At 52.1% G+C, this 22,501-nt stretch overlaps 1 protein-coding gene across 4 annotated transcripts in view; it reads right to left on the minus strand.

The window, feature by feature from the left end:
* LOC137364146 (protein FAM3A-like) overlaps nucleotides 1-22,083 on the minus strand; it is a 116,796-nt gene extending 94,713 nt beyond the window's left edge. The window contains exons 1-2 of one of the 4 annotated variants that reach the window (XM_068027535.1): nucleotides 22,038-22,083; nucleotides 21,182-21,239 (exon numbers count right to left, since the gene is read on the minus strand). In XM_068027535.1, coding sequence (XP_067883636.1) covers nucleotides 21,182-21,194 — 13 coding nt within the window. In that variant the 5' untranslated portion in view covers nucleotides 21,195-21,239; nucleotides 22,038-22,083. The other 3 variants (XM_068027538.1, XM_068027539.1, XM_068027534.1) reach the window with 3 other exon arrangements.
* Between the last annotated feature and the right edge of the window lie 418 nt (nucleotides 22,084-22,501).

Genomic DNA, 22,501 nt, shown 5'->3' on the forward strand with positions numbered 1-22,501 from the left:
AGTACTGTCCCCCAGCGTTATGCAGTGACAGACCTGTTCCCACCAGTACTGTACCCTAGTGTTATACAGTGACAGATCTGTCCTCACCAGTACTGTACCCCAGTGTTATACAGTGACAGATCTGTCCTCACCAGTACTGTACCCCAGTGTTATACAGTGACAGACCTGTTCCCACCAGTACTGTACCCCAGTGTTATACAGTGACAGATCTGTCCTCACCAGTACTGTACCCCAGTGTTATACAGTGACAGACCTGTTCCCACCAGTACTGTACCCCAGTGTTATACAGTGACAGACCTGTCCCCACCAGTACTGTATCCCAGTGTTATACAGTGACAGACCTGCCCTCACCAGTACTGTACCCCAGTGTTATACAGTGACAGACCTGTCCCCACCAGTACTGTACCCCATTGTCATACAGTGACAGACCTGTCCCCACCAGTACTGTACCCCAGTGTTATACAGTGACAGACCTGTCCCCAGCAGTACTGTACCCCAGTCTAATACAGTGACAGACCTGTCCCCACCAGTACTGTACCCGTGTTATGCAGTGACAGACCTGTCCCCACCACAACTGTACCCCAGTGCTTTACAGTGACAGACCCATCCCCACCAGTACTGTACTCCAGTGCTATTCAGTGACAGACCTGTCCCCACCAGTACTGTACCCCAGTGTTATACAGTGACAGACCTGCCCTCACCAGTACTGTACCCCAGTGTTATACAGTGACAGACCTGTCCCCAGCAGTACTGTACCCCAGTGTTATACAGTGACAGACCTGTCTCCACCACTACTGTACCCGTGTTATACAGTGACAGACCTGTCCCCACCACTACTGTACCCCAGTGTTATAGTGACAGACCTGTCCCCACCACTACTGTACCCCAGTGTTATCCAGCGACTGACCTGTCCCGAGTACTGTTCCCCAGTGATATACACTGACAGACCTGTCCCCACCAGTACTGTACCCCAGTGTTATACAGTGACAGACCTGTCCCCACCAGTACTGTATCCCAGTGTTATACAGTGACAGACCTGTCTCCACCAGTACTGTACCCCAGCATTCTCCAGTGATAGACCTGTCCCCACCAGTGCTGTACTCCAGTGTTATACAGTGACAGACCTGTCCTCATCAGTACTGTACCCCAGTGTTCCACAGTGACAGACCTGTCCCCACCAGTACTGTATCCCAGTTTTATACAGTGACTGACCTGTCCCGAGTACTGTTCCCCAGTGTTATACACTGACAGACCAGTCCCCACCAGTACAGTACCCCAGTGTTATACAGTGACAGACCTGTCCCCACCAGTACTGTACCCCAGCTTTATACAGTGACAGACCTGTCCCCACCAGTACTGTACCCCAGTGTTATGATTAGATTAGATTAGAGATACAGCACTGAAACAGGCGCTTCGGCCCACCGAGTCTCTGCCGACCATCAACCCCCCATTTATACTTTCTTTTTTTTTTCTTTCTTTCTTTCTTTTGGGCCTCCTTATCTCGAGAGACAATGGATACGCGCCTGGAGGTGGTCAGTGGTTTGTGAAGCAGCGCATGGAGTGGCTATAAAGGCCAATTCTGGAGTGACAGGCTCTTCCACAGGTGCTGCAGAGAAATTTGTTTGTTGGGGCTGTTGCACAGTTGGCTCTCCCCTTGCGCCTCTGTCTTTTTTCCTGCCAACTACTAAGTCTCTTCGACTCGCCACAATTTAGCCCTGTCTTTATGGCTGCATAAATCCTACACTAATCCCATATTCCTACCAAACGTCCCCACCTGTCCCTATATTTCCCTACCACCTACCTACACTAGTGACAATTTATAATGGCCAATTTACCTATCAACCTGCAAGTCTTTTGCCTTGTGGGAGGAAACCGGAGCACCCGGAGAAAACCCACGCAGACACAGGGAGAACTTGCAAACTGCACACAGGCAGTACCCAGAATCGAACCCGGGTCCCTGGAGCTGTGAGGCTGCAGTGCTAACCACTGCGCCACTGTGCCGCCCCACAGTTATACAGTGACAGACCTGTCCCCACCAGTACTGTATCCCAGTGTTATTCAGCAACTGACCTGTTGCGAGTACTGTTCCCCAGTGTTATACACTGACACACCAGTCCCCACCAGTACAGTACCCCAGTGTTATACAGTGACAGACCTGTCCCCACCAGTATTGTACCCCAGTGTTATGCAGTGACAGACCTGTCCCCACCAGTACTGTACCACAGTGTTATACAGTGACAGACCTGTCCCACAGTACTGTACCCCAGTGTTATACAGTGACAAACCCGTCCCCACCTGTACTGTATCCCAGTGTTATACAGTGACAGACCTGTCCCCACCAGTACTGTACCCCAGTGTTATCCACTGACTGTCCTGTCCCCACCAGTACTGTACCCCAGCGTTGTGCAGTGACAGACCTGTCCCCACCAGTACTGTATCCCAGTGTTATCCAGTGACAGACCTGTCCCCACCAGCACTGTATCCCAGTGTTATCCAGTGACAGACCTGTCCCCACCAGTACTGTATCCCAGTGTAATAGTGACTGACGGGTCCCGAGTACTGTCGCCCAGTGTTATACAGTGACAGACCTGTCCCCACCAGTACTGTCCCCCAGTGTTATACACTGACAGACCTGTCCCCACCAGTACTGTATCCCAGTGTTATACAGTGACAGACCTGTCCCCACCAGTACTGTATCCCAGTGTAATACAGTGACTGACCTGTCCCGAGTACTGTACCCCAGTGTTATACAGGGACAGACCTGTCCCCACCAGTACTGTACCCCAGCGTCATACAGTGACAGACCTGTCCCCACCAGTACTGTCCCCCAGTGTTATACACTGACAGACCTGTCCCCACCAGGACTGTATCCCAGTGTTATACAGTGACAGACCTGTCCCCACCAGTACTGTACCCCAGTGTTATACAGTGACAGACCTGTCCCCACCAGTACTGTACCCCAGCTTTATACAGTGACAGACCTGTCCCCACCAGTACTGTACCCCAGTGTTATCCAGTGACAGACCTGTCCCCACAATACTGTACCCCAGTGTAATATAGTGACAGACCTGTCCCGCCAGTACTGTACCCCAGTGTTATACAGTGACAGAACTGTCCCCACCAGTACTGTACCCTAGTGTTATACAGTGACAGACCTGTCCCCACCAGTACTGTACCCCAGTGTTATACAGTGACAGACCTGTCCCCACCAGTACTGTACCCTAGTGTTATAGTGACAGACCTGTCCCCACCAGTACTGTACCCCAGTGTTATACAGTGACAGACCTGTCCCCACCAGTACTGTACCCCAGTGTTATACAGTGACAGACCTGTCCCCACCAGTACTGTACCCTAGTGTTATACAGTGACAGACCCGTCCCCACCTGTACTGCATCCCAGTGTTATAGTGACAGACCTGTCCCCACCAGTACTGTACCCCAGTGTTATACAGTGACAAACCCGTCCCCACCTGTACTGTTTCCCTGTGTTATACAATGACAGACCTGTCCCCACCAGTACTGTACCCCAGTGTTATGCAGTGACAGACCTGTCCCCACCAGTACTGTACCCCAGTGTTATGCAGTGACAGACCTGTCCCCACCAGTACTGTCCCCCAGTGTTATACAGTGACAGACCTGTCCTCACGAGTACTGTATCCCAGTGTTATTCAGTGACAGACCTGTCCCCACCAGTACTGTCCCCCAGTGTTATGCAGTGACAGACCTGTTCCCACCAGTACTGTACCCCAGTGTTATACAGTGACAGACCTGCCCTCACCAGTACTGTACCCCAGTGTTATACAGTGACAGACCTGTCCCCACCAGTACTGTACCCCATTGTCATAGTGACAGACCTGTCCCCACCAGTACTGTACCCCATTGTTATACAGTGACAGACCTGTCCCCAGCAGTACTGTATCCCAGTGTTATACAGTGACAGACCTGTCCCCACCAGTACTGTACCCCAGTGTTATACAGTGGCAGACCTGTCCCCACCAGTACTGTACCCCAGTGTTATACAGTGACAGACCTGTCCTCACCAGTACTGTACCCCAGTGTTATACAGTGGCAGACCTGTCCCCACCAGTACTGTACCCCAGTGTTATACAGTGACAGACCTGTCTCCACCACTACTGTACCCGTGTTATACAGTGACAGACCTGTCCCCACCACTACTGTACCCCAGTGTTATACAGTGACAGACCTGTCCCGAGTACTGTTCCCCAGTGATATACACTGACAGACCTGTCCCCACCAGTACTGTACCCCAGTGTTATACAGTGACAGACCTGTCCCCACCAGTACTGTATCCCAGTGTTATACAGTGACAGACCTGTCCCCACCAGTACTGTACCCCAGTGTTATACAGTGGCAGACCTGTCCCCACCAGTACTGTTCCCCAGTGTTATACAGTGACAGACCTGTCCTCACCAGTACTGTACCCCAGTGTTATACAGTGGCAGACCTGTCCCCACCAGTACTGTACCCCAGTGTTATACAGTGACAGACCTGTCTCCACCACTACTGTACCCGTGTTATACAGTGACAGACCTGTCCCCACCACTACTGTACCCCAGTGGTATACAGTGACAGACCTGTCTCCACCAGTACTGTACCCCAGCATTCTCCAGTGATAGACCTGTCCCCACCAGTGCTGTACTCCAGTGTTATACAGTGACAGACCTGTCCTCACCAGTACTGTACCCCAGTGTTCCACAGTGACAGACCTGTCCCCACCAGTACTGTATCCCAGTTTTATACAGTGACTGACCTGTCCCGAGTACTGTACCCCAGTGTTATACACTGACAGACCAGTCCCCACCAGTACAGTACCCCAGTGTTATGATTAGATTAGATTAGAGATACAGCACTGAAACAGGCCCTTCGGCCCACCGAGTCTGTGCCGACCATCAACCCCACATTTATACTAATCCTACACTAATCCCATATTCCTACCAAACATCCCCACCTGTCCCTATATTTCCCTACCACCTACCTACACTAGTGACAATTTATAATGGCCAATTTACCTATCAACCTGCAAGTCTTTTGCCTTGTGGGAGGAAACCGGAGCACCCGGAGAAAACCCACGCAGACACAGGGAGAACTTGCAAACTGCACACAGGCAGTACCCAGAATCGAACCCGGGTCCCTGGAGCTGTGAGGCTGCAGTGCTAACCACTGCGCCACTGTGCCGCCCCACAGTTATACAGTGACAGACCTGTCCCCACCAGTACTGTATCCCAGTGTTATTCAGCAACTGACCTGTCGCGAGTACTGTTCCCCAGTGTTATACACTGACACACCAGTCCCCACCAGTACAGTACCCCAGTGTTATACACTGACAGACCTGTCCCCACCAGTACTGTCCCCCAGTGTTATACAGTGACAGACCTGTTCCCACCAGTACTGTACCCCAGTGTTATACAGTGACAGACCTGCCCTCACCAGGACTGTACCCCAGTGTTATACAGTGACAGACCTGTCCCCACCAGTACTGTACCCCATTGTTATACAGTGACAGACCTGTCCCCAGCAGTACTGTACCCCAGTCTAATACAGTGACAGACCTGTCCCCACCAGTACTGTACCCGTGTTATGCAGTGACAGACCTGTCCCCACCACAACTGTACCCCAGTGCTTTACAGTGACAGACCCATCCCCACCAGTACTGTACTCCAGTGCAATTCAGTGACAGACCTGCCCTCACCAGTTCTGTACCCCAGTGTTATACAGTGACAGACCTGTCCCCACCAGTACTGTACCCCATTGTCATAGTGACAGACCTGTCCCCACCAGTACTGTACCCCAGTGTTATACAGTGACAGACCTGTCCCCACCAGTACTGTACCCCAGTGTTATACAGTGGCAGACCTGTCCCCACCAGTACTGTACCCCAGTGTTATACAGTGACAGACCTGTCCTCACCAGTACTGTACCCCAGTGTTATACAGTGGCAGACCTGTCCCCACCAGTACTGTACCCCAGTGTTATACTGTGACAGACCTGTCTCCACCACTACTGTACCCGTGTTATACAGTGACAGACCTGTCCCCACCACTACTGTACCCCAGTGTTATACAGTGACAGACCTGTCCCCACCACTACTGTACCCCAGTGTTATCCAGCGACTGACCTGTTCCGAGTGCTGTTCCCCAGTGATATACACTGACAGACCTGTCCCCACCAGCACTGTACCCCAGTGTTATGCAGTGACAGACCTGTCCCCACCAGTACTGTACCCCAGTGTTATACAGTGGCAGACCTGTCCCCACCAGTACTGTACCCCAGCATTCTCCAGTGATAGACCTGTCCCCACCAGTGCTGTACTCCAGTGTTATACAGTGACAGACCTGTCCTCACCAGTACTGTACCCCAGTGTTCCACAGTGACAGACCTGTCCCCACCAGTACTGTATCCCAGTTTTATACAGTGACTGACCTGTCCCGAGTACTGTACCCCAGTGTTATACACTGACAGACCAGTCCCCACCAGTACAGTACCCCAGTGTTATGATTAGATTAGATTAGAGATACAGCACTGAAACAGGCCCTTCGGCCCACCGAGTCTGTGCCGACCATCAACCCCCCATTTATACTAATCCTACACTAATCCCATATTCCTACCAAACATCCCCATCTGTCCCTATATTTCCCTACCACCTACCTATACTAGTGACAATTTATAATGGCCAATTTACCTATCAACCTGCAAGTCTTTTGCCTTGTGGGAGGAAACTGGAGCACCCGGAGAAAACCCACGAAGACACAGGGAGAACTTGCAAACTGCACACAGGCAGTACCCAGAATCGAACCCGGGTCCTGGAGCTGTGAGGCTGCAGTGCTAACCACTGCGCCACTGTGCCGTCCCACAGTTATACAGTGACAGACCTGTCCCCACCAGTATTGTACCCCAGTGTTATGCAGTGACAGACCTGTCCCCACCAGTACTGTATCCCAGTGTGATACAGTGACAAACCCGTCCCCACCTGTGCTGTATCCCAGTGTTATACAGTGACAGACCTGTCCCCACCAGTACTGTACCCCAGTGTTATCCACTGACTGTCCTGTCCCCACCAGTACTGTACCCCAGTGTTGTGCAGTGACAGACCTGTCCCCACCAGTACTGTATCCCAGTGTTATCCAGTGACAGACCTGTCCCCACCAGTACTGTATCCCAGTGTTATCCAGTGACAGACCTGTCCCCACCAGTACTGTATCCCAGTGTTATTCAGCAACTGACCTGTCGCGAGTACTGTTCCCCAGTGTTATACACTGACACACCAGTCCCCACCAGTACAGTACCCCAGTGTTATACACTGACAGACCTGTCCCCACCAGTACTGTCCCCCAGTGTTATACAGTGACAGACCTGTTCCCACCAGTACTGTACCCCAGTGTTATACAGTGACAGACCTGCCCTCACCAGGACTGTACCCCAGTGTTATACAGTGACAGACCTGTCCCCACCAGTACTGTACCCCATTGTCATAGTGACAGACCTGTCCCCACCAGTACTGTACCCCATTGTTATACAGTGACAGACCTGTCCCCAGCAGTACTGTACCCCAGTCTAATACAGTGACAGACCTGTCCCCACCAGTACTGTACCCGTGTTATGCAGTGACAGACCTGTCCCCACCACAACTGTACCCCAGTGCTTTACAGTGACAGACCCATCCCCACCAGTACTGTACTCCAGTGCAATTCAGTGACAGACCTGTCCCCACCAGTACTGTACCCCAGTGTTATACAGTGACAGACCTGCCCTCACCAGTTCTGTACCCCAGTGTTATACAGTGACAGACCTGTCCCCACCAGTACTGTACCCCATTGTCATAGTGACAGACCTGTCCCCACCAGTACTGTACCCCATTGTCATAGTGACAGACCTGTCCCCACCAGTACTGTACCCCAGTGTTATACAGTGACAGACCTGTCCCCACCAGTACTGTACCCCAGTGTTATACAGTGGCAGACCTGTCCCCACCAGTACTGTACCCCAGTGTTATACAGTGACAGACCTGTCCTCACCAGTACTGTACCCCAGTGTTATACAGTGGCAGACATGTCCCCACCAGTACTGTACCCCAGTGTTATACAGTGACAGACCTGTCTCCACCACTACTGTACCCGTGTTATACAGTGACAGACCTGTCCCCACCACTACTGTACCCCAGTGTTATACAGTGACAGACCTGTCCCCACCACTACTGTACCCCAGTGTTATCCAGCGACTGACCTGTTCCGAGTGCTGTTCCCCAGTGATATACACTGACAGACCTGTCCCCACCAGTACTGTACCCCAGTGTTATGCAGTGACAGACCTGTCCCCACCAGTACTGTACCCCAGTGTTATACAGTGGCAGACCTGTCCCCACCAGTACTGTACCCCAGCATTCTCCAGTGATAGACCTGTCCCCACCAGTGCTGTACTCCAGTGTTATACAGTGACAGACCTGTCCTCACCAGTACTGTACCCCAGTGTTCCACAGTGACAGACCTGTCCCCACCAGTACTGTATCCCAGTTTTATACAGTGACTGACCTGTCCCGAGTACTGTACCCCAGTGTTATACACTGACAGACCAGTCCCCACCAGTACAGTACCCCAGTGTTATGATTAGATTAGATTAGAGATACAGCACTGAAACAGGCCCTTCGGCCCACCGAGTCTGTGCCGACCATCAACCCCCCATTTATACTAATCCTACACTAATCCCATATTCCTACCAAACATCCCCATCTGTCCCTATATTTCCCTACCACCTACCTATACTAGTGACAATTTATAATGGCCAATTTACCTATCAACCTGCAAGTCTTTTGCCTTGTGGGAGGAAACCGGAGCACCCGGAGAAAACCCACGCAGACACAGGGAGAACTTGCAAACTGCACACAGGCAGTACCCAGAATCGAACCCGGGTCCTGGAGCTGTGAGGCTGCAGTGCTAACCACTGCGCCGCCCCACAGTTATACAGTGACAGACCTGTCCCCACCAGTACTGTATCCCAGTGTTATTCAGCAACTGACCTGTCGCGAGTACTGTTCCCCAGTGTTATACACTGACACACCAGTCCCCACCAGTACAGTACCCCAGTGTTATACAGTGACAGACCTGTCCCCACCAGTACTGTCCCCCAGTGTTATACAGTGACAGACCTGTCCCCACCAGTACTGTCCCCCAGTGTTGTGCAGTGACAGACCTGTCCCCACCAGTACTGTACCCCAGTGTTATGCAGTGACAGACCTGTCCCCACCAGTACTGTACCACAGTGTTATACAGTGACAGACCTGTCCCACAGTACTGTACCCCAGTGTTATACAGTGACAAACCGGTCCCCACCTGTACTGTATCCCAGTGTTATACAGTGACAGACCTGTCCCCACCAGTACTGTACCCCAGTGTTATACACTGACTGTCCTGTCCCCACCAGTACTGTATCCCAGTGTTATCCAGTGACAGACCTGTCCCCACCAGTACTGTATCCCAGTGTTATCCAGTGACAGACCTGTCCCCACCAGTACTGTATCCCAGTGTAATACAGTGACTGACCTGTCCCGAGTACTGTACCCCAGTGTTATACAGTGACAGACCTGTCCCCACCAGTACTGTCCCCCAGTGTTATACAGTGACAGACCTGTCCCCACCAGTACTGTATCCCAGTGTTATACAGTGACAGACCTGTCCCCACCAGTACTGTATCCCAGTGTTATACACTGACTGACCTGTCCCCACCAGGACTGTATCCCAGTGTTATACAGTGACAGACCTGTCCCCACCAGTACTGTACCCCAGCTTTATACAGTGACAGACCTGTCCCCACCAGTACTGTATCCCAGTGTTATACATTGACAGACCTGTCCCCACCAGTACTGTACCCCAGTGTTATCCAGTGACAGACCTGTCCCCACCAGTACAGTCCCAGTGTTATACAGTGACAGACCTGTCCCCACCAGTACTGTAGCACAGTGTTGTAGTGACAGACCTGTCCCCACCAGTACTGTACCCCAGTGTTATCCAGTGACAGACCTGTCCCCACCAGTACTGTCCCAGTGTTATACAGTGACAGACCTGTCCCCACCAGTACTGTATCCCAGTGTTATACATTGACAGACCTGTCCCCACAATACTGTACCCCAGTGTTATATCGTGACAGACCTGTCCCGCCAGTACTGTACCCCAGTGTTATACAGTGACAGAACTGTCCCCACCAGTACTGTACCCTAGTGTTATACAGTGACAGACCTGTCCCCACCAGCACTGTACCCCAGTGTTATACAGTGACAGACCTGTCCCCACCAGTACTGTACCCTAGTGTTATACAGTGACAGACCTGTCCCCACCAGTACTGTACCCCAGTGTTAGTGACAGACCTGTCCCCACCAGTACTGTACCCCAGTGTTATACAGTGACAGACCCATCCCCCCCTGTACTGTATCCCAGTGTTATAGTGACAGACCTGTCCCCACCAGTACTGTACCCCAGTGTTATACAGTGACAAACCCGTCCCCACCTGTACTGTTTCCCTGTGTTATACAGTGACAGACCTGTCCCCACCAGTACTGTACCCCAGTGTTATGCAGTGACAGACCTGTCCCCACCAGTACTGTATCCCAGTGTTATTCAGTGACAGACCTGTCCCCACCAGTACTGTCCCCCAGTGTTATGCAGTGACAGACCCGTCCCCATCAGTACTGTACCCCAGTGTTATAGTGACAGACCTGTCCCAAATCCTGTACCCCAGTGTTATACAGTGACAGACCTGTCTCCACCAGTACTGTTCCCGTGTTATGCAGTGACAGACTTGTCCTCACCAGTACTGTACCCCAGTGTTATACAGTGACAGACCTGTCCCCACCAGTACTGTACCAGTGTTATACAGTGACAGACTTGTCCCCACCAGTACTGTACCCCAGTGTTTTTCAGTGACAGACCTGTCCCCACCAGTACTGTACCAGTGTTATACAGTGACAGACTTGTCCCCACCAGTCCTGTACCCCAGTGTTATACAGTGACAGACCTGTCCCCACTAGTACTGTAGCCCAGTGTTATACACTGACAGACCTGTCCCCACTCGTACTGTAGCCCAGTGTTATACAGTGCCAGACCTGTCCCCACCAGTACTGTACCCCAGTGTTATACAGTGACAGACCTGTACCCACCAGTACTGTACCCCAGTGTTATACAGTGACAGACCTGTCCCCACCAGTACTGTATCCCAGTGTAATACAGTGACTGACCTGTCCCGAGTACTGTACCCCAGTGTTATACAGTGACAGACCTGTCCCCACCAGTACTGTCCCCCAGTGTTATACACTGACAGACCTGTCCCCACCAGGACTGTATCCCAGTGTTATACAGTGACAGACCTGTCCCCACCAGTACTGTACCCCAGTGTTATACAGTGACAGACCTGTCCCCACCAGTACTGTACCCCAGCTTTATACAGTGACAGACCTGTCCCCACCAGTACTGTATCCCAGTGTTATACATTGACAGACCTGTCCCCACCAGTACTGTCCCAGTGTTATACAGTGACAGACCTGTCCCCACAATGCTGTACCCCAGTGTTATATAGTGACAGACCTGTCCCGCCAGTACTGTACCCCAGTGTTATACAGTGACAGAACTGTCCCCACCAGTACTGTACCCTAGTGTTATACAGTGACAGACCTGTCCCCACCAGTACTGTACCCCAGTGTTATACAGTGACAGACCTGTCCCCACCAGTACTGTACCCTAGTGTTATACAGTGACAGACCTGTCCCCACCAGTACTGTCCCAGTGTTATACAGTGACAGACCTGTCCCCACCAGTACTGTCCCAGTGTTATACAGTGACAGACCTGTCCCCACCAGTACTGTATCCCAGTGTTATACATTGACAGACCTGTCCCCACAATACTGTACCCCAGTGTTATATAGTGACAGACCTGTCTCCACCACTACTGTACCCGTGTTATACAGTGACAGACCTGTCCCCACCACTACTGTACCCCAGTGTTATACAGTGACAGACCTGTCCCCACCACTACTGTACCCCAGTGTTATCCAGCGACTGACCTGTTCCGAGTGCTGTTCCCCAGTGATATACACTGACAGACCTGTCCCCACCAGTACTGTACCCCAGTGTTATGCAGTGACAGACCTGTCCCCACCAGTACTGTACCCCAGTGTTATACAGTGGCAGACCTGTCCCCACCAGTACTGTACCCCAGCATTCTCCAGTGATAGACCTGTCCCCACCAGTGCTGTACTCCAGTGTTATACAGTGACAGACCTGTCCTCACCAGTACTGTACCCCAGTGTTCCACAGTGACAGACCTGTCCCCACCAGTACTGTATCCCAGTTTTATACAGTGACTGACCTGTCCCGAGTACTGTACCCCAGTGTTATACACTGACAGACCAGTCCCCACCAGTACAGTACCCCAGTGTTATGATTAGATTAGATTAGAGATACAGCACTGAAACAGGCCCTTCGGCCCACCGAGTCTGTGCCGACCATCAACCCCCCATTTATACTAATCCTACACTAATCCCATATTCCTACCAAACATCCCCATCTGTCCCTATATTTCCCTACCACCTACCTATACTAGTGACAATTTATAATGGCCAATTTACCTATCAACCTGCAAGTCTTTTGCCTTGTGGGAGGAAACCGGAGCACCCGGAGAAAACCCACGCAGACACAGGGAGAACTTGCAAACTGCACACAGGCAGTACCCAGAATCGAACCCGGGTCCTGGAGCTGTGAGGCTGCAGTGCTAACCACTGCGCCGCCCCACAGTTATACAGTGACAGACCTGTCCCCACCAGTACTGTATCCCAGTGTTATTCAGCAACTGACCTGTCGCGAGTACTGTTCCCCAGTGTTATACACTGACACACCAGTCCCCACCAGTACAGTACCCCAGTGTTATACAGTGACAGACCTGTCCCCACCAGTACTGTCCCCCAGTGTTATACAGTGACAGACCTGTCCCCACCAGTACTGTCCCCCAGTGTTGTGCAGTGACAGACCTGTCCCCACCAGTACTGTACCCCAGTGTTATGCAGTGACAGACCTGTCCCCACCAGTACTGTACCACAGTGTTATACAGTGACAGACCTGTCCCACAGTACTGTACCCCAGTGTTATACAGTGACAAACCGGTCCCCACCTGTACTGTATCCCAGTGTTATACAGTGACAGACCTGTCCCCACCAGTACTGTACCCCAGTGTTATACACTGACTGTCCTGTCCCCACCAGTACTGTATCCCAGTGTTATCCAGTGACAGACCTGTCCCCACCAGTACTGTATCCCAGTGTTATCCAGTGACAGACCTGTCCCCACCAGTACTGTATCCCAGTGTAATACAGTGACTGACCTGTCCCGAGTACTGTACCCCAGTGTTATACAGTGACAGACCTGTCCCCACCAGTACTGTCCCCCAGTGTTATACAGTGACAGACCTGTCCCCACCAGTACTGTATCCCAGTGTTATACAGTGACAGACCTGTCCCCACCAGTACTGTATCCCAGTGTAATACAGTGACTGACCTGTCCCGAGTACTGTACCCCAGTGTTATACAGTGACAGACCTGTCCCCACCAGTACTGTACCCCAGCGTCATAGAGTGACAGACCTGTCCCCACCAGTACTGTCCCCCAGTGTTATACACTGACAGACCTGTCCCCACCAGGACTGTATCCCAGTGTTATACAGTGACAGACCTGTCCCCACCAGTACTGTACCCCAGCTTTATACAGTGACAGACCTGTCCCCACCAGTACTGTATCCCAGTGTTATACATTGACAGACCTGTCCCCACCAGTACTGTACCCCAGTGTTATCCAGTGACAGACCTGTCCCCACCAGTACAGTCCCAGTGTTATACAGTGACAGACCTGTCCCCACCAGTACTGTAGCACAGTGTTGTAGTGACAGACCTGTCCCCACCAGTACTGTACCCCAGTGTTATCCAGTGACAGACCTGTCCCCACCAGTACTGTCCCAGTGTTATACAGTGACAGACCTGTCCCCACCAGTACTGTATCCCAGTGTTATACATTGACAGACCTGTCCCCACAATACTGTACCCCAGTGTTATATCGTGACAGACCTGTCCCGCCAGTACTGTACCCCAGTGTTATACAGTGACAGAACTGTCCCCACCAGTACTGTACCCTAGTGTTATACAGTGACAGACCTGTCCCCACCAGCACTGTACCCCAGTGTTATACAGTGACAGACCTGTCCCCACCAGTACTGTACCCTAGTGTTATACAGTGACAGACCTGTCCCCACCAGTACTGTACCCCAGTGTTACAGTGACAGACCTGTCCCCACCAGTACTGTACCCCAGTGTTATACAGTGACAGACCCATCCCCCCCTGTACTGTATCCCAGTGTTATAGTGACAGACCTGTCCCCACCAGTACTGTACCCCAGTGTTATACAGTGACAAACCCGTCCCCACCTGTACTGTTTCCCTGTGTTATACAGTGACAGACCTGTCCCCACCAGTACTGTACCCCAGTGTTATGCAGTGACAGACCTGTCCCCACCAGTACTGTCCCCCAGTGTTATGCAGTGACAGACCCGTCCCCATCAGTACTGTACCCCAGTGTTATAGTGACAGACCTGTCCCAAATCCTGTACCCCAGTGTTATACAGTGACAGACCTGTCTCCACCAGTACTGTTCCCGTGTTATGCAGTGACAGACTTGTCCTCACCAGTACTGTACCCCAGTGTTATACAGTGACAGACCTGTCCCCACCAGTACTGTACCAGTGTTATACAGTGACAGACTTGTCCCCACCAGTACTGTACCCCAGTGTTTTTCAGTGACAGACCTGTCCCCACCAGTACTGTACCAGTGTTATACAGTGACAGACTTGTCCCCACCAGTCCTGTACCCCAGTGTTATACAGTGACAGACCTGTCCCCACTAGTACTGTAGCCCAGTGTTATACACTGACAGACCTGTCCCCACTCGTACTGTAGCCCAGTGTTATACAGTGCCAGACCTGTCCCCACCAGTACTGTACCCCAGTGTTATACAGTGACAGACCTGTACCCACCAGTACTGTACCCCAGTGTTATACAGTGACAGACCTGTCCCCACCAGTACTGTATCCCAGTGTAATACAGTGACTGACCTGTCCCGAGTACTGTACCCCAGTGTTATACAGTGACAGACCTGTCCCCACCAGTACTGTCCCCCAGTGTTATACACTGACAGACCTGTCCCCACCAGGACTGTATCCCAGTGTTATACAGTGACAGACCTGTCCCCACCAGTACTGTACCCCAGTGTTATACAGTGACAGACCTGTCCCCACCAGTACTGTACCCCAGCTTTATACAGTGACAGACCTGTCCCCACCAGTACTGTATCCCAGTGTTATACATTGACAGACCTGTCCCCACCAGTACTGTCCCAGTGTTATACAGTGACAGACCTGTCCCCACAATGCTGTACCCCAGTGTTATATAGTGACAGACCTGTCCCGCCAGTACTGTACCCCAGTGTTATACAGTGACAGAACTGTCCCCACCAGTACTGTACCCTAGTGTTATACAGTGACAGACCTGTCCCCACCAGTACTGTACCCCAGTGTTATACAGTGACAGACCTGTCCCCACCAGTACTGTACCCTAGTGTTATACAGTGACAGACCTGTCCCCACCAGTACTGTCCCAGTGTTATACAGTGACAGACCTGTCCCCACCAGTACTGTCCCAGTGTTATACAGTGACAGACCTGTCCCCACCAGTACTGTATCCCAGTGTTATACATTGACAGACCTGTCCCCACAATACTGTACCCCAGTGTTATATAGTGACAGACCTGTCTCCACCACTACTGTACCCGTGTTATACAGTGACAGACCTGTCCCCACCACTACTGTACCCCAGTGTTATACAGTGACAGACCTGTCCCCACCACTACTGTACCCCAGTGTTATCCAGCGACTGACCTGTTCCGAGTGCTGTTCCCCAGTGATATACACTGACAGACCTGTCCCCACCAGTACTGTACCCCAGTGTTATGCAGTGACAGACCTGTCCCCACCAGTACTGTACCCCAGTGTTATACAGTGGCAGACCTGTCCCCACCAGTACTGTACCCCAGCATTCTCCAGTGATAGACCTGTCCCCACCAGTGCTGTACTCCAGTGTTATACAGTGACAGACCTGTCCTCACCAGTACTGTACCCCAGTGTTCCACAGTGACAGACCTGTCCCCACCAGTACTGTATCCCAGTTTTATACAGTGACTGACCTGTCCCGAGTACTGTACCCCAGTGTTATACACTGACAGACCAGTCCCCACCAGTACAGTACCCCAGTGTTATGATTAGATTAGATTAGAGATACAGCACTGAAACAGGCCCTTCGGCCCACCGAGTCTGTGCCGACCATCAACCCCCCATTTATACTAATCCTACACTAATCCCATATTCCTACCAAACATCCCCATCTGTCCCTATATTTCCCTACCACCTACCTATACTAGTGACAATTTATAATGGCCAATTTACCTATCAACCTGCAAGTCTTTTGCCTTGTGGGAGGAAACCGGAGCACCCGGAGAAAACCCACGCAGACACAGGGAGAACTTGCAAACTGCACACAGGCAGTACCCAGAATCGAACCCGGGTCCTGGAGCTGTGAGGCTGCAGTGCTAACCACTGCGCCGCCCCACAGTTATACAGTGACAGACCTGTCCCCACCAGTACTGTATCCCAGTGTTATTCAGCAACTGACCTGTCGCGAGTACTGTTCCCCAGTGTTATACACTGACACACCAGTCCCCACCAGTACAGTACCCCAGTGTTATACAGTGACAGACCTGTCCCCACCAGTACTGTCCCCCAGTGTTATACAGTGACAGACCTGTCCCCACCAGTACTGTCCCCCAGTGTTGTGCAGTGACAGACCTGTCCCCACCAGTACTGTACCCCAGTGTTATGCAGTGACAGACCTGTCCCCACCAGTACTGTACCACAGTGTTATACAGTGACAGACCTGTCCCACAGTACTGTACCCCAGTGTTATACAGTGACAAACCGGTCCCCACCTGTACTGTATCCCAGTGTTATACAGTGACAGACCTGTCCCCACCAGTACTGTACCCCAGTGTTATACACTGACTGTCCTGTCCCCACCAGTACTGTATCCCAGTGTTATCCAGTGACAGACCTGTCCCCACCAGTACTGTATCCCAGTGTTATCCAGTGACAGACCTGTCCCCACCAGTACTGTATCCCAGTGTAATACAGTGACTGACCTGTCCCGAGTACTGTACCCCAGTGTTATACAGTGACAGACCTGTCCCCACCAGTACTGTCCCCCAGTGTTATACAGTGACAGACCTGTCCCCACCAGTACTGTATCCCAGTGTTATACAGTGACAGACCTGTCCCCACCAGTACTGTATCCCAGTGTAATACAGTGACTGACCTGTCCCGAGTACTGTACCCCAGTGTTATACAGTGACAGACCTGTCCCCACCAGTACTGTACCCCAGCGTCATAGAGTGACAGACCTGTCCCCACCAGTACTGTCCCCCAGTGTTATACACTGACAGACCTGTCCCCACCAGGACTGTATCCCAGTGTTATACAGTGACAGACCTGTCCCCACCAGTACTGTACCCCAGCTTTATACAGTGACAGACCTGTCCCCACCAGTGCTGTATCCCAGTGTTATACATTGACAGACCTGTCCCCACCAGTACTGTACCCCAGTGTTATCCAGTGACAGACCTGTCCCCACCAGTACAGTCCCAGTGTTATACAGTGACAGACCTGTCCCCACCAGTACTGTAGCACAGTGTTGTAGTGACAGACCTGTCCCCACCAGTACTGTACCCCAGTGTTATCCAGTGACAGACCTGTCCCCACCAGTACTGTCCCAGTGTTATCCAGTGACAGACCTGTCCCCACCAGTACTGTATCCCAGTGTTATACATTGACAGACCTGTCCCCACAATACTGTACCCCAGTGTTATATCGTGACAGACCTGTCCCGCCAGTACTGTACCCCAGTGTTATACAGTGACAGAACTGTCCCCACCAGTACTGTACCCTAGTGTTATACAGTGACAGACCTGTCCCCACCAGCACTGTACCCCAGTGTTATACAGTGACAGACCTGTCCCCACCAGTACTGTACCCTAGTGTTATACAGTGACAGACCTGTCCCCACCAGTACTGTACCCCAGTGTTACAGTGACAGACCTGTCCCCACCAGTACTGTACCCCAGTGTTATACAGTGACAGACCCATCCCCCCCTGTACTGTATCCCAGTGTTATAGTGACAGACCTGTCCCCACCAGTACTGTACCCCAGTGTTATACAGTGACAAACCCGTCCCCACCTGTACTGTTTCCCTGTGTTATACAGTGACAGACCTGTCCCCACCAGTACTGTACCCCAGTGTTATGCAGTGACAGACCTGTCCCCACCAGTACTGTCCCCCAGTGTTATGCAGTGACAGACCCGTCCCCATCAGTACTGTACCCCAGTGTTATAGTGACAGACCTGTCCCAAATCCTGTACCCCAGTGTTATACAGTGACAGACCTGTCTCCACCAGTACTGTTCCCGTGTTATGCAGTGACAGACTTGTCCTCACCAGTACTGTACCCCAGTGTTATACAGTGACAGACCTGTCCCCACCAGTACTGTACCAGTGTTATACAGTGACAGACTTGTCCCCACCAGTACTGTACCCCAGTGTTTTTCAGTGACAGACCTGTCCCCACCAGTACTGTACCAGTGTTATACAGTGACAGACTTGTCCCCACCAGTCCTGTACCCCAGTGTTATACAGTGACAGACCTGTCCCCACTAGTACTGTAGCCCAGTGTTATACACTGACAGACCTGTCCCCACTCGTACTGTAGCCCAGTGTTATACAGTGCCAGACCTGTCCCCACCAGTACTGTACCCCAGTGTTATACAGTGACAGACCTGTACCCACCAGTACTGTACCCCAGTGTTATACAGTGACAGACCTGTCCCCACCAGTACTGTATCCCAGTGTAATACAGTGACTGACCTGTCCCGAGTACTGTACCCCAGTGTTATACAGTGACAGACCTGTCCCCACCAGTACTGTCCCCCAGTGTTATACACTGACAGACCTGTCCCCACCAGGACTGTATCCCAGTGTTATACAGTGACAGACCTGTCCCCACCAGTACTGTACCCCAGTGTTATACAGTGACAGACCTGTCCCCACCAGTACTGTACCCCAGCTTTATACAGTGACAGACCTGTCCCCACCAGTACTGTATCCCAGTGTTATACATTGACAGACCTGTCCCCACCAGTACTGTCCCAGTGTTATACAGTGACAGACCTGTCCCCACAATGCTGTACCCCAGTGTTATATAGTGACAGACCTGTCCCGCCAGTACTGTACCCCAGTGTTATACAGTGACAGAACTGTCCCCACCAGTACTGTACCCTAGTGTTATACAGTGACAGACCTGTCCCCACCAGTACTGTACCCCAGTGTTATACAGTGACAGACCTGTCCCCACCAGTACTGTACCCTAGTGTTATACAGTGACAGACCTGTCCCCACCAGTACTGTCCCAGTGTTATACAGTGACAGACCTGTCCCCACCAGTACTGTCCCAGTGTTATACAGTGACAGACCTGTCCCCACCAGTACTGTATCCCAGTGTTATACATTGACAGACCTGTCCCCACAATACTGTACCCCAGTGTTATATAGTGACAGACCTGTCCCCACCAGTACTGTACCCCAGTGTTATACAGTGACAGACCCGTCCCCCCCTGTACTGTATCCCAGTGTTATAGTGACAGACCTGTCCCCACCAGTACTGTACCCCAGTGTTAGTGACAGACCTGTCCCCACCAGTACTGTACCCCAGTGTTATACAGTGACAGACCCGTCCCCCCCTGTACTGTACCCCAGTGTTATACAGTGACAAACCCGTCCCCACCTGTACTGTTTCCCTGTGTTATACATTGACAGACCTGTCCCCACCAGTACTGTACCCCAGTGTTATGCAGTGACAGACCTGTCCCCACCAGTACTGTATCCCAGTGTTATTCAGTGACAGACCTGTCCCCACCAGTACTGTCCCCCAGTGTTATGCAGTGACAGACCTGTTCCCACCAGTACTGTACCCCAGTGTTATACAGTGACAGATCTGTTCTCACCAGTACTGTACCCCAGTGGTATACAGTGATAGACCCGTCCCCACCTGTAATGTACCCCAGTGTTATACAGTGACAGACCTGTCCCCACCAGTACTGTACCCCAGTGTTATACAGTGACAGACCTGTCCCCACCAGTACTGTAACCCAGTGTTATACACTGACAGACCTGTCCCCACCAGTACTGTACCCCAGTGTTATACAGTGACAGACCTGTCCCCACCAGTACTGTAACCCAGTGTTATACACTGACAGACCTGTCCCCATCAGTACTGTACCCCAGTGTTATACAGTGACAGACCTGTCCCAAGTCCTGTACCCCAGTGTTATACAGTGACAGACCTGTCCCCACCAGTACCGTACCCCAGTGTTATACAGTGACAGACCTGTCTCCACCAGTACTGTACCTGTGTTATGCAGTGACAGACTTGTCCTCACCAGTACTGTACACCAGTGTTATACAGTGACAGACCTGTCCCCACCAGTACTGTACCCCAGTGCTATACACTGACAGACCTGTCCCCACCAGTACTGTACCAGTGTTATACAGTGACAGACCTGTCTCCACCAGTACTGTACCTGTGTTATGCAGTGACAGACTTGTCCTCACCAGTACTGTACACCAGTGTTATACACTGACAGACTTGTCCCCACCAGTACTGTACCCCAGTGTTATACAGTGACAGACCTGTCCCCACCAGTACTGTACCAGTGTTATACAGTGACAGACCTGTCCCCACTAGTACTGTAGCCCAGTGTTATACACTGACAGACCTGTCCCCACTAGTACTGTAGCCCAGTGTTATACAGTGCCAGACCTGTACCCACCAGTACTGTACCCCAGTGTTATACAGTGACAGACCTGTACCCACCAGTACTGTACCCCAGTGTTATACAGTGACAGACCTGTCCCCACCAGTACTGTACCCCAGTGTTATACAGTGTGTTACTGGTGAAATGGACACAACATTAAAACGGAATACTCACCTGCCAACCTCATGGTCGCACCGGGACCTGCAGCGTAAGGAAGGGTCGGCCAGCCAACCTGTCGCAATGCAGAGAGCCAGTTAAATGAGCAACGATACCCGGGCAGGCGCTGCGAGGAGCGGAGCGCGCAGTCGCTGGCGGCCGGGCAAAATCCTGCAGCTGAATTCCTGACCGCCCCTCAGATGATGGGAGAGGGGTGTCAGGCGGCTATTGCACTGCAGGAGGCACCACCTCCAGTCCAATGCCACCGCCTGGGCTTCACGCACTTGCCAGCGGCAGGGCCGAGACCAGGCTTTTCGGCCGCGGGCAGCATTGCCGCCTGCTCCCCCACCCCCCTCCTTTTTGTGCCCTGGCCCGAAGCACCCTTGCAGATATTCAGCTGCAGGGGTATCGCACCCCCACTCCCCGGCTTCATGCCCTCACCCAATGCCCCCTCTTGGATAATCAACTGCGGAGGGTACCGCATTCTAACTCCCCTTGTTCCCTCACCAAACCCACCCCCCCCCTCTATCCAATGCCCCCTTGCAGATATTCAGCTGCAAAAGGCATCACACACATGCCCCTGCAGATATTCAGCGAGAGAAGGCATCATCACACACACTTTCATCCCTCTTGCAGATATTCGGCAGCAGGAGGCACCGCAGCCTTACCCACCGGAGCCTACCCCAGCGGGAGGGGGGGAAGAGGAGCCTAGGCAGGATATTCGGCTGCAGGAGGCAGCACTGATGACTGAGTGAATTCTCAGCTCCCCGCCGGTGCGAGCCCCGACCCGGCGGATAGGGAGAGGCCTTCCCCCGGGGCCTGGGGCCTCGGCCTCAGATCAAAGACACCACCTCCCCGCACCCTCCACACCCACCTCAGCCTCCACAGCCCAGGCGGAACTGACGCTACAGGCCACGCCCCTTTCAGGCTGGACAAGGGGTGGGGGGGGGCGGGGCCTCTGACATCACGGAGCAAGGGGCGGAGCCGCGATGAGCCAATCAGACGGGAACGCTGCGTGGCCTCCCGACTCCACCAATCATCGGGAAGGAGGCGGAACTTAGGGCCAACCAATCAGAGCGGAGGGGCGGAGCGTTGCAGAAGGCAGCAACATTGGGGGGGTTTAATGTGGATCATTGGGGGGGTTTAATGTGGATCATTGGGGTTTAATGTGGATCATTGGGGGGTTTAATGTGGATCATTGGGGGGGTTTAATGTGGATCATTGGGGTTTAATGTGGATCATTGGGGTTTAATGTGGATCATTGGGGGGTTTAATGTGGATCATTGGGGGGTTTAATGTGGATCATTGGGGTTTAATGTGGATCATTGGGTGGTTTAA

Source organism: Heterodontus francisci, unplaced genomic scaffold (assembly GCF_036365525.1).
Source record: "Heterodontus francisci isolate sHetFra1 unplaced genomic scaffold, sHetFra1.hap1 HAP1_SCAFFOLD_1140, whole genome shotgun sequence".
Lineage (NCBI taxonomy): Eukaryota > Metazoa > Chordata > Chondrichthyes > Heterodontiformes > Heterodontidae > Heterodontus > Heterodontus francisci.